Source organism: Macaca fascicularis, chromosome 4 (genome assembly GCF_037993035.2).
Source record: "Macaca fascicularis isolate 582-1 chromosome 4, T2T-MFA8v1.1".
NCBI lineage: Eukaryota > Metazoa > Chordata > Mammalia > Primates > Cercopithecidae > Macaca > Macaca fascicularis.
In genome coordinates, this window is record NC_088378.1 from 1,447,969 (window position 1) to 1,461,969 (window position 14,001).

General features: G+C 44.5%; 1 protein-coding gene across 14 annotated transcripts in view; it reads left to right on the forward strand.

The window, feature by feature from the left end:
* The window catches only part of WDR27 (WD repeat domain 27), a 275,520-nt gene that overhangs the window by 113,950 nt on the left and 147,569 nt on the right, over positions 1 to 14,001 (forward strand). For all 14 annotated transcript variants that reach the window (XM_074036703.1, XM_074036702.1, XM_074036704.1 and 11 more), the window contains one exon: positions 4,919 to 5,017. In XM_074036703.1, the coding sequence (XP_073892804.1) occupies positions 4,919 to 5,017 (99 nt within the window). The remainder of the gene's footprint in view (positions 1 to 4,918; positions 5,018 to 14,001) is intronic.

A 14,001-nucleotide genomic window follows, 5' to 3' on the forward strand; every position in this document is an offset into this window, starting at 1 on the left:
ACGCCTGTAATCGCAGCAGTTTGGGAGGCCGAGGTGGGCGGATCACCTGATGTTGGGAGTTTGAGACCAGCCTGACCCACATGGAGAAACCCCATCTCTACTAAAAATACCAAATTAGCCGGGTTTGGTGGTTCATGCCTCTAATCCCAGCTACTTGGGAAGACTGAGGCAGGAGAATCGCTTGAACCTGGGAGTTGGAGGTTGTGGTGAGCCGAGATCGCGCCATCGCACTCCAGCCTGGACAACAAGAGCAAAACTCTGTCTCAAAAAAAAAAAAAAGATCAAGATAACAGGAGAAGCAGCTTCTGACCAAGAGGCAGCAGCTGAGTTCCCAGACGCCATTAAGGAAATCATTGAGGGCCGGGCACAGTGGCTCACGCCTGTAATCCCAGCACTTTGGGAGGCCAAGGTGGGCGGGTCATCTGAGGTCAGGAGTTCGAGACCAGCCTGGCTAAGATGGTGAAACCCTGTCTCTACTAAAAATACAAAAATTAGCCGGGTGTGGTGCTGGGCACCTGTAATCCCAACTACTTGAGAGACTGAGGCGGGAGAATCGCTTGAGCCCAGGAGGTGGAGGTTGTAGTGAGCTGAGATTGTGCCACTGCACTCCAGCCTGGGCAACAGAGCAAGACGCCGTCTTAAAAAAAAACAAAAAGAAAAGAAAAGAAAATCCTTGAGGAGAAAGGATGTCTGCCTGAACAGGTTTTTAGTGCAGATGTAAGTGGCCTATTCTTAGGGAAAAACATGCTACAAAGGACATTTATTGGTAAGGAAGAGAAGAAACACCAGACTTAAGGCAGGAAGGGATAGGTCAACTCTACTGGTTTCTGCAAATGCAGCTGAGCTTGTGATTGAGACTACCCTTATCCATAAAACTGAGCCTTGAAGGGAAAAAAACACCACCTGCCAATCTTTTCATTGTTCACCAAGAAAGCAGGACAGTGAGAACCTTTTCCCGCATTGGTTCCATTGTTACTTTGTCCCTGAAGTCAGGAAGCAACTGCCTTTTTTTTTTTTTTTTTTTTTTCCTGAAACAGAGTCTAGCTGTGTTGCCAGGCTGGAGTGTAATGGTGCAGTCTTGGCTCACTGCAACCACTGCCTCCTGGGTCAAGCAATTCTCCTGCCTCAGCCTCCCGAGTAGCTGTGATTATAGGCATGTGCCACCACGCCCAGCTGACTTTTGTATTTTTAGCAGAGATGGGGTTTCATCATGTTGGCAAGGATGGCCTTGATCTCCTGACCTCATGATCCGCCCACCTTGGTCTCCCAAAGTGCTGGGATTGCAGGCGTGAGCCACCACGCTTGGCCACGACTGCCTTTTAAAGTTCTTTTGATATTGGACAATGCCCCTGGCCACCCAGAACCCAATGAGTTTAACACCAAAGGCATCAAAGTGGTCTTGCCCCCAAACAACTTCTCTAATCCGGACTCCAGATCAGAGGGTCATTACACATGGAACCCTATGGAAAGGGTTGTGAATGCTGTGGAAGAGAACCTTGATGGAGAGAACATCATGAAAATCTGGAAAGATTACACAATTGAAGAGGCCATTACTGTTATAGGAAAACCCATGCAGGCCATCAACCCTGAAACAATTCCCACTGGAGAGAACTGTCCAGAGTTGTGCATGACCTCACAGGATTTATGACAGGGCCAATCAAGGAAATCATGAAAGAGATCGTGGATATGGCAAAAAAGGTTTCAAGCTATGGATCTTGGAGAAATTCAAGAGCTAACAGATACCACACCAGAGGAATTAAGAGAAGACCACTTGATGGAGATGAGTGCTTCAAACCAATGCTGGACAATGAGTAAGAAGACTGACTCGGAAGAAGCAGTGCCAAGAAACAAATTGACGTTAGACATAATCTGGAAGAAGGGTTCTGATGACTCAGTGCTTTTGATGTCTTTCACGACATGGATCCTTCTATGATACAGGCAGTGAAATGAAAGCAAATGGTAGTAGGATTGGTACCATATAGAAAATGTGAGAAAGCAAAAATGTCAGGCAGAAATTACGACATATTTCTGTAAAGTTACACCAAGTGAGCCTGCCTCTGCTGCCTCCCCTTCCACCTCCTCCACCTCTTCTGCTTCGGCCACTGCTGAGACAGCAAAACCAACCCCTGCTACTTCTCCTTCCCATTCAACATGAAGACAATGAGGATGAAGACCTCTATGATGCCACTCAGTGAATAATGAGTATATTTTTTCTTCCTTATACTTTTTAAAATATCATTTTCTTTTCTTTCGCTTACTGTATTGTAAGAATAAAGTATTAATACATATAGCATATAAAATATATGGTAATTGATTGTTTATGTTATTGGTAAGACTTCTGGTCAACAGTAGGTTATCAGTAAAGCTTTTGGAGAGTCAAAAGCTTCATGTGGATTTTTGATTGTGTGGAGGGCCAGCACCCCTAGCCACCATGTTGCTCAAGGGTCAACTGTATATCAGACATTTATTTGTAGACTTTACTTCAAAACCTGCTTAGTCATTGACAGAATCATTGGTAAGGCCTAAATCTGAAGGACTCATTCTTACATTAAAATAGTTCTTTTTCAGTGATTATTTTATTTGCTGAGCAGAAGCTCTTTAGTTTGATGCAGTCCCATTTATTTACTTTTGTTTTGTAGCCTGAGCTTTTTTTCTGACGTTCAAAATATTATTGCCAAGGTCAATATTGAGGTGCTTTTCCACTATGTTCTCTTCTAGCAGTTTTATGATTTTAGGTCTTTCATCCATTTTGAGTTGATTTTTGTGTATGGTAAAATAAAGGTCCAATTTCATTCTTTTGTGTGCAGAAATCTGTTTTCCTAACACCATTTATTAAAGAGGTTACCATTTATTAAAGAGATTATTCTTTCCTCATTGTGTCCTCTTGATGGCCTTATTGAAAATTAGTTGTCCATATACATTTAGATTTATTTCTGAGCTCTATACTCTAATTGGTCTGTGGTTTTGTTTTTCTGGCAGTACCATATTGTTTTAGTTACTGTAGCTTTGTAATATAGTCTTAAATCAAGTGTGATGCCTCCAACTTTATTTTTCTTAAATGAAAAAGCAACCTATGGACTGGGAAACATTATTTGCAAACCACATATCTGATAAGGGTTTAATATCCAAAATTTATAAAGAACTCTTGCAACTCAATAGCAGAAAAACAAATGACCTGATTGAAAAATGAGTAAAGGACCTGGATAGACATTTCTCCAAAGACAACATAAAAATGGCCAAAAATCTATATGAAAAGGTGCTCCACATTGCTAATCATAAGAGAAATGCAAATTAAAACCACTGAGCTAGCACCTCATACCTGTAAGGATGGCTATTATCAAAAAGACAAGAGATAGCAAATGTTGGTGAGGGTGTGAAAAAAGGGAACCTTGTGCACTGTTGGTGGGAATGTAGGTTGGTGCAGCCATCTGGAAAACAGTATAGAAAACAGTAACAATAGAACTACAATATGACCCAGCAGTCCTCCTTCTGGTATATGCTCAAAGGAGAGGCAGTCAACACCATGTAAAGTCATCTGCCCTCCCATGTTCATTGAGCATTAGTCACAACAGCCAAGCTATAGAAACTACCTAAAAGCTCATCAATGAACACAAATTAATAAAAAATATGATACAGGAGTGTGTGCATATGTCTGTACACACATACACACAATGGTATAGCCTGCCATTTGCCACAGTGTGGATGGACATGGAGGACATTATGCTAAGTGAAATAAACCAGACACAAAAAGAAAAAGACTGCAGGATCTCACTTCTGTGTGAAATCTGTATCTTAACAAGAGCTCAAAGACACCAAGATAGATGATGGAAGTGTGGCTAACAGGGTAGACATAGGCAGGGACGGGGAGGAAATGGGGAGATGTGGGTCAAAGGATACGAAACAGCAGCTGCTAGGATGAAGTCCAGGTATCTGATGTGCAACACGAGTGCTCAAGTTAATAAAAGCATGGAGTATTAGGGATTTTCCTGAACTACATAGATTTTAGCTGTTCTTGTTACAAATACAAGTAGCGATGTGAGATGATAGATACGAGAGTCTGCCTCTCTACAGTTACCAGTACTATTATGTTCTTATCTGTAGGTATGGATCCCATAAAATCATGTTGCGAACTTCAAATATACACAATATGCTTAATTTTTTAAAAAACAGTAGGGTTTTGCGGGAAAAGGAATCACCTTTGACACCTTCCTTCTGCTGCAATGTGACGTTGCTGTTTATTACTAGTAGGCTTTCAGAAAATATTTGTTGATACACCTTGTTACTTAATGATTATCTCATCTCTCAATTCCATCAGAATGGTATCTGATAACAGATTTTGTCTCTAAAATAAACTATTGATGGCAGTTCTGGATACATAAATCCAGAATTGTGTCACACACAGTTGGAGAGGAACTTATTTATCAACAGCTATAAAAAAATCTGAGTATTTGAATTGCTCAAATTCTAAGCTGATGAGTAGGAAACACAGTATAGCATATGTACCTATTTCAAGTTTATAGGGGAGGATACAATAGAGTATCTTTTTTTTTTTCATTCAGTTTGGAACTTCAAGGTAAGGTTGCATTACAGAATCTATACTCCTTCCTTAAAATTAGTCATCAAACATGAGCATATATTTAAAACTGTTCACAGGGTACTATGGAGGCTTTTGATAGTAAATAGAAGGTATGACATAAGTTCACTAAGATGTAAAAAATCTACAAGAGAGAAGGGGAAAAGATGCCTGTTTTATAAGGTTAGTTCCCCAGCTTGGATGATGTTTTGTCAGGCATCTCGGTTGTTGCTGTTGTATTTGATCAACTGCACTAATCTATAGACAGTCCCTCTGCTCTGCATAGCATATAGCTGATTCCTCACTCTGAGTTAACATGGCTCACCTGCTCATCTTGTCTTGTAGGCTTACGTGTATGAAATGGGCTCGAGCACGTTTTCTCACCGGCTGGCTGGGCACACAGACACCGTCACTGGAGTGGCCTTTAACCCATCCACGCCCCAGGTACAGTCTTGCTGAGTGGGTGGGGCACCTCTGCTACATACAGGTCTTACGTTATATTTTTGTATCTTTATGACTTTATTTTGGTGAAATCTTATAATAATTAAGGTTACATGCCAGTGTTCACTGAGTTCAGGGAGAACTTAGGAAATACACTTTTATTGGAGAGAGAGAGAGAAATAAACCTTTATTGTGGGGAAATGCATCTGGAAAAGTTTCTTTTATAATGAAGGTGTTTGCCACTCAGCACTCGTGCATGTTTAATTGAATGAAACGGGAATATATGGGAAGACCCATGGACAAATACGGTTACGTGGGGCACTAACATGAACACCAGTGCCAGCAAGAAAGCAAGCAGCAGAGCAAGTAAAGAACAGGATTTTGAAAGTTCTTACGGAAAAAAGTCCACAGCATTTCCAGAAACTTTTTAAATTAGAATAAAACATGAAAATAACCATTGCAAATCAATTGTATATAAAAATGAATGGTCTTCTATTAAAATGTAGAGGGAGATTTTTTGCAAAGGATTAAAAATATTAGGTATTGGCCAGGCGCAGTGGCTCACAACTGTAATCCCAGCACTTTAGGAGGCCAAGGCGGCCAGTGGATCACCTAAGGTCAGGAGTTCAAGACCAGCCTGGCCAACATGGTGAAACCCCGTCTCTACTAAAAAATACAAAAATGAGCCGGCCATGGTGGTGGGCGCCTATAATCCCAGCTACTCAGGAGGCTGAGGCAGGAGAACTGCTTGAACCCAGGAGGCGGAAGTTGCAGTGAGTTAAGATCTCGGCACTGCACACCAGCCTGGGCAACAAAACGAGACTCTGTCTCAAAAAAATAAAATAAAATAAATATCACGTATTAAACTCCAGTGTTTGGGAATAATTTCATTTTGTCTCTTTAAGATTGAGGCTTTGATTCAGAGAATAGCGTCATTGTGTGACTGTGTACTCTGGCCTAGCGCGTGTGATCAGGCGGAACGGCACTCCACACGTGTCTTGTGACCCTGCTCTTCTCCACTAAACAACGTATCGCTGTGGTTCAGGGCATGTTGCTGTGCCTGGCACTCGCGCTACTGCTGCTGTATATTGAATAATACTGAATATTGAAAATGAGTAAGTGCATCTTGTGCTGTCATGGACCAGAGCTTCCATCAGCATCACCGCTGAATTCCATCTTTGGCCCTAATTTATCTTTTCAGTCTGCTCCAGATGGGAATTTGAATTTATGCTTTCGTTCCCTATTACAAACAATACTGAGCCGTACATCTTCATGATGCTTCATTCTTCCCATGAGACTGTGCCATGTGCACTGTAAAGGACCTGCTTTTCTTGATAATATTTGTGCCATCACCTATTCTGCACTTTTAAAACATATTGCTTTGAGTTGTCGTGTTCTTTTATAATCCTTTGAACGGCATTTGGGCAGCGAGATGGAGGGGTGGTCAGGAAAGAAAGAAAGATGAAAAGTGCCAAAGCTCGACCCAGCAGGGTGGCAGCGGGGAGAGGGGGAGTGATTTATGGGGGAGTCAGATGTTAGCTGTCTTGACACTTGAGTATTTGGCATCAAAATGTCTTTCAGCCTCACTGAATTTTTTTGAATACTTGAAAATTTTCAGTGAAAAAAAGGTTGGGTAGGTCTCTATTGCCCTTGAGATTAATGAATAAAAGAAACAAATAGGGGCTGGGCGCAGTGGCTCATGCCTGTAATCCCAGCACTTTGGGAGGCCGAGGCAGGCAGATTATGAGGTTAGGAGATCAAGACCATCCTGGCTAACACAGTGAAACCACATCTCTACTAAAAAATAGAAAAACTTAGCCGAGCGTGGTGGTGGGTGCCTGTAGTCCCAGCTACTCGGGAGGCTGAGGCAGGAGAATGGTGTGAACCCGGGAGGCGGAGCTTGCAGTGAGCCAAGATCGTGCCACTGCACTGCACTCCAGCCTGGGCAACAGAGCAAGACTCTGTCTCAAAAAAAAAAAAAAAAAAAAGAAACAAATATGGTGTAAATATAGTTATAAAAAATAAAGAGGAAAAAGCAACAAGTTGTAGTTGTCATGAACCTTCGTGATGAAGGGCCACTAAATAACAGGCACAAGAAGCCAGTTATGCATAGGTATACATCATACTGATTCATTAAGTGTAATGATATCATATACTGAATTATAATATATAATTCACTAAGTTGTTTCCTTATTTTTAAAAATTTCCTTTCTTTACTGATATTAGTCTACTTTCTTCCATATATATCACCTCACTACCATTCCTCTGTTTCCCAGCATTGTAAATCAAACAACTGGAAGTCATTTTTATTTTCATACATTGTATTACAATAATTAGTTACCATGACTACAGTAACTTTTAAAATATGTTTTCTGATCACTTAAATTTTCTCAGGATTGGACAATATTGGTAATTATTGAAGAGACAGTTAACCACATAAAATTAAGTAAAATTAAGATTTGGAAATAACCACAGCAGGAAAAGGTTTTGTTAAAAGTAAACATGATAAAGAAGCACTAGGGATGCTGGAACAGGACATCAAAAATCTTCTCCTTCACAAAGGCAATGAAAACAGTCACAGAAATTGTCAAAACCAGCTTTCTTAGAACTCTGAAATTAACCAGAGGCTCGCAACAATCCAAAGAGCGTGTATGCAAGAAAAATCCAAGTCTCAGTAAGACAGTAACCTTTGAAGCCTATCCTGCATAATTTAATAAGAAAGGAGAGCTTCACTTTAAATTGAATACCATCGGTTGGCAAATGAAGTTCTTGTGTGAAGCACAGGTAAAGTTGGAGGTCGTATTTATTTAATACATGATTCCATTTAGCAGTATATGAGGGCACTGCTGTTTTGAAGGAAAGATTGATAGTACTCTCCTAAGCATGGTTTATTTTGTTTATGATATAAAAACATACACACAAGGAAAACATGGGAACAAGTGTGGTGAAATATTAGAAGTCTGTGCCACAAACACCAACAGCATTTCCCCTGTCTAACGTTGGATCTGGTAATGAAAGAATGCTGGAGCTGTGAAAATCGGGGAGTAAAATTGGTGACAGCACAGCTCACACTTAGGGGATTGCTACTTTCTTTTTCTTTTTTTTTTGAGACGGAGTCTTGCTCTGTTGCCCAGACTAGAGTGCAGTGGCGCAGTCTCAGCTCACTGCAAGCTCTGCCTTCCAGGTTCACGCCATTCTCCTGCCTCAGCCTCCCAAGTAGCTGGGACTACAGGCGCCCGCCACCTCGCGGCTAATTTTTTGTATTTTTAGTAGAGACGGGGTTTCACTGTGTTAGCCAGGATGGTCTTGATCTCTTGACCTTGTGATCCGTCCACCTCGGCCTCCCAAAGTGCTGGGATTACAGGCGTGAGCCACCGCGCATGACCTACTTTCTTTATTAACTATGATCAGCTGGTCAGAATTTTACAGGCTAGGTCCAGACCTGATGCAGGAAATCCCCAAACTGGGGCTTAGCCCAGCAGGGTTCTTGGCTTTGCTCAGGAAAGAATTCGAGGGTGAGGTGGTGGTGACAGAGCAAAGTGTGCAGCAAAACGGTAGCTGCACCGACAGCAGGGCCACTGCACAGGCAGAGTGGCCCAGAGCAGCACGCGTTGGTCGCTGGCGAGCATAGTTACACCCACTCTTAATTATATGCTAAATAAGGGGCAGGCTATTCATGAGCTTTCTGGAAAACGGGTGGGAGTTCCGGAACCATATAAGGTCATCTCTGGGTTGTTTCCACGCATTTGTAAACTGTCATGGTGCCAGTGGGAGTGTCTTATGCAGATGAATTATAATCAGTACATAATGAGTAACGAGAGCAACCAGAGACTCTGATTCAAATGCTTCAGCACCATCTTGGCCCTAGCTGGTTTGGGCCAGTTCCTGTGCTACATCCTGTTTTGATCAGAAGGGTCATGACCCAGGCTCTGGAAACAAGGCCTGCTGACCCCTGCCTCAGACCCCCTGATTTCTAATTTCTGATGGGTACTTGGTAATGTTCTGTCACACTCTCTATAAATTTAACTTAAAACATGTATCTTACGATAAATACATTTTTAGCTCCACAGTCATTACTGCTACTTTGAAGCGGGCTGTTTTGACAAACAGGTTTAAGGCTCTCTATTCTACCTCCCCATTACAGCCTCATCAAATGATCAGACCTTTCATCTATGACTTAAGCACGTTTTTCTTGATACAATGCAAAGCTGGTCATTGCAGGATGACATCTGACACCAGGAGTAAGCAGGTTTTGGGAATGGCCAGTTCACTATTGACTGTTGTTACCTGGTGGAAAAATGTCATAGAAGCATGTCTGGTGCCACTGACACCCAGGCTGCGATGGTCTTTGCAATCAGGAGGAGAAACTCATGGAAATCAGCTCACCCAGGTGGCAGACTCTGGCTGCCGCCACGTACCTAGGGTGCTGGTGAGAGACCTTATATTAGGAACCTGGAGCATGATGATGTCTACGGCAGCTCCCGCACTTAGTCCTTCATAACACAGGTGTCTATCAGGCTGGAGACGTCTTGTTCTCCCTGAGTCTCTCAGATACGGAATGGTCATTCATAGCATTTGTCCTGTGTATTTTACAAGGTTGCTTGGGAACAAATGATGCTGTGTAAAATAATAACCAAAGCTGCTGCTGAGTGTCCCCCAAGAGCGAGGAGCTGTGTGCGGGTCTTTCCTCATGTTATCCAGTTCTTGCCGGCAGCTTTGTTTGCAGATGTTAGCGCAGCTGTGTCTCAGAGAAGAGTGTGGGGATCCAGACAGATCAGTTCATATGCGGTTGAGAGTTTGCACCAGCATCCCGACGGCTTCCAAGCCCACGCACTTAGGCCCCACTGTGAGCTTCTAGGTAGGAAATCTGTTAAGTGCTGCACACATTTGTAATAAGATAAAATACATTGCTTCTGCCATTTGTATTTACATATTTATTTTAAAGTTCTTTTTGAAATTGGAAAACAAACCCCAATCTAGATAGACTTGCCATTCATCCAGAACCTAGGCCGTGTTTGCAAGTCCTTCCGCGCTGAGACAACTTCCTAGCCTCTCACATTCATAAGAGGACTTTCGGGAAGGTAAGCCCGTGCCACTGTTTTTATATCCCAAATGGCAGCCCACATCGTCGCTATGGATAAGAACGTAAACTCTGTGCTGACCTCTCACCGCGTGGGCGCCGTTATTCCGGGACCATGTCACAGTTTCACAGTTGGAGAGCACCTTCCAGCTTGAAATCTCAGGACCCGTGTTTCCCCACTAAGCATGCTCCAGGGTCAGCATTGCGGAGCCTCCCAGTAGGAGGATAAAACACACGTTAGAGAAACGCGTTTCCAGAGAAGGGGAATCAATAAGTGAGACATGGATGGGGAGAGAGAGAGAGACAGAGAGAGATGGTTGGAATTTTTTATGTGAATTGGCTCACGCAGTTGTGGAGGCTGGGAAGTGCCACGAGCTGCTGTCTGCAAGCTGGAGTCCAGGAAAGCTGGTGGTTTGTTCCAGTCTGAGTCCAAAGGCTTGAGAATGGGGGAAGAGTTGGGGGGTACTGATGTTAAGTCCCAGCCCAAGGGCAGGAGCCAGTGTCCCAGCGCAAACAGGCAGAAATGCAAATAATTTAAAAGTTGCTGCGGCAAATGCCTTTGAGCTAGGCTTGGACGCTTCCCGTCGCCGCAGTAACGAATCACTGCTGTGGGCCGCGGAGGAAAAGGCCGATTTCCCGACTGCAGCTCCGTGGTCGGGAGGCTGCGGGGCTCACGGGTTTGGCTCCCCCGGTAGGGCGGCTCCGGGAGAATCCGGTGCTCGGCCTTTTCCGGCTTCCGGAGGCGCCGCCGTCCTGGCTCGGGGCGTGCTCCGTCTTCCGGGCCGAGATCCCGTTGCTCACTCCGACCGTCTCCCCGCCCGTCCTCCTCGTGTGGACACTTGGTCCTTGTCCTGCCCCTGTGATTACACCTGGGACCTCCACAACCATCCCCCGTCTGGAGGCCGCCGACGCAGCCACACCCGCCAAGTCCTCTTTCCCTGTGGGCGACTCTAGCCGCCCGTTCGCAGATGCCGGACCCTGGTGTGGACATCGGGGGGCGCCATTCCTGGCTCGGCGCGGACGCCCCCGCCTCAGCGCGGCCCTGCCCGGACCCCCGCTCCCAGCCCCCAGCCGCCACCTCCGCGTCCCATTCCCACTTTCTCAGGTCGCCCCTGGTGTCCTCCCAGCAACCACCGGCAGGAAATCACCTGTGGGCGCAGGGGTCTCGTCTCCTCGTCACCACTGGCATCCCTCTTGTCGCCCATGTAGCTTTTTTTCTTTTTTTTCTTTTTTTCTTTTTTTTTGAGCATATTTGAGAGGATCCTTCTTCCTTATTACCAATTAAGCCAGTTTACAGTCACATAAAATACATACCTGTATGATTCACGAGTTTATAGTTACTTAACTGTGTGATTTTCATAATTCTCTCTGTGCTAATTATAAACACACCCTTGAGGAGAGCTGCCATCTTTCTTTGTTTCCTCTACTAGAAAGTACCCTGTAAAGTACTTGGTACATTTTGAAAGATCCTTGAGTTCTAGTCTTGCTTGAAAAATAATTTCTTTCCTTTTCCTTTTTTTTCTTTTTTTTTTCTTTTTTTTTTTTTGTGAGACACGGTCTCACTCTTGCCCAGGCTACAGTGCAATCACAGTTCACTGCAGCCTCGAACTCCTGGGTTCAAGCAGTCCTCCCGCCTCAACCTCCTAAGTAGCTGATACTACAGGCATGCACCACCCCACCCGGCTCATGTTTTAATTTTCATTTTTAGTAGAGATGGAGGTCTCACTATTTTGCCCAGGCTGGTCTCAAACTCCTGCCCTCAAGCAATCCTCCCACCTTAGCCTCCCAAAGTGCTGAGGACTATAGGTGTATGCCACCGTGCCTGGCCTGAAAAAATAATTTGTTTTATGGTAATCTTCATCTTTTGAGTTTTGTTACATGACAGATTTCCCCAAATACCAAAGGCTTTCCCTAACACTCATGGAAGGTCATCCAGTTCTGTCCAGCATCCCCTTCATCTCGGAGCATGGCCGACGGGTGAAGTCCCACCAGACCTGCTGGCCCCTATGGGGCAAGGTGGAGGCTGGCCAACATCCCATACCCCTTGGTCACGCCCACCATGAGGCCCAGCCCAGCCCAGCAGAGTGGAGAGTGAGTCCCCTGAGGGTGGGTGGACACAGAGAATAAATATTTCCAAACATGAACACACTTTACCACGTTTCATTTTGTAATGTTGAATTTTAGGAGTGGTGTTAATCTGGTGCTAATTGTCTCTGTCTATAGAAGTATCTAAAGCAGGCCCATTGCTCCAAAAGCTTTGCAGCACACAGTTTTTCCAGTCATGGTTATCAGATAGGTCTCTGAAACAGCAATGGTTCCTCAGGAACACATGGCAGATAGGCTTAGAAGCCTTCATTTTGCAGTAAAACATTTATTTGATTTTAAGATACATGTTATCCCTTCACTAACATTTGTGAAATTGTTGAACCTGGAAATATTCATCCTTCCTTTTTAAAGTAGCATGTTCTTTCTCTGTTTTATTAAATCCCTGGTGCAACCTACACATAATGTTGTTTAAAATCATACCCACAAAATGAAGCATGTGACTCAAGCTTTCGTTTTAAGAAAATCTATTAGATGGTGCATCGAAATAATGATTTGAAATTTTTATTGTAGGAAAAGACCCCTCTAAGTTCCAGCCCCGGCATATTAACATGTAAAGTGCATGTGTTGGCTTAGAGAGCGGGCTGCGTATTGATTAGAGTAGGATGTTAGGTCACACAGGGCAGCCCCTCCCACTAGACAGGAAATACAGGCCACCTGCCTTCAACAGGTCAGGGTCAGTGTTGGGGAGTGATAACACCAACCTCCCAGTAGGAGGATAAAACACATGTTACAGAAACACGTTTCCAGAGAAACGGAATCAATAGGTGATGGTGGATGGAGAGAAAGAGATGGATGGATGGATGGATGGATGGATGGATGGATGGATGGATGGATGGATAGGGAGAGGGATGGATGGATGGATGGAGAGGGATGGATGGATGGATAGAGAGAGGGAAGGGTGGATGGATGGATAGAGAGGGAGAGGGATGGATGGATGGATGGATGGATGGATGGATGGATGGATGGAATTTTTTATGTGAATTGGCTCATGCAATTGTGGAGACTGAGAAGTCCCAAGATTTGCTGTCTGCAAGCTGGAGCCCCAGGATAGCTGGTGGTGGTGTTCCCGCCTGAGTCCAAAGGCCTGAGAATGGGGGAAGAGTTGGGGGGTACTGGTGTAAGTCCCAGCCCAAGGGCAAGAGAAGACTAGTGTCCCAGCTCAAACAGGCAGGTAGAAGGACAAATACCAGGGTGAAGCCACTCTCCTCCACCTTTCTGTCCCATTCAGGCCCTCGATGGATTGCACGATGCCCACCCATGCTCCCTGCTTCCTCCCTCTCATCTCATGCTTTTGGGTGACTTCCCTGATGTGAATACGCACTTGCAGAGATAAGCTATCGTCCTTCTAGCTCTCCTTTCCTGGATGTGTGGCTGACCTGGCCCCTCCGCAGTGGCGTCTGTGGTGTCAGGACTGAGGATGAGCACTGGGCTGTGAGAAAGGGTTGGGGACAGCGCGCCGGCCCCCACCACGCACTCGCCGAGTGCTGGAAGCTGGCCCACCCTCTCCATGATTTCAGGCTCATGAATGCACGTCGTGAAGATCTGGCACAGTAGGATGAACTTCCCACCTCTCGCTGGGACGGAGGCCGCACGTTCTGGGAACCCGGCTTTCGAGTGTGTGATCTGGGGCGGGTGTGGCACTCACCCATCTTGTTTCAGGGAACTCACGTCACTTTTGAAAAGCAGGAGACAGATTCCATGACTTGTTTTTGTTTTGTTTTGTTTTAATATGTTTTAATTGTGAAAACAGTTATCCCCTTTCCAAAACTAAAGTTTTGAGCCTCTCAGGGTAAATTTCTAG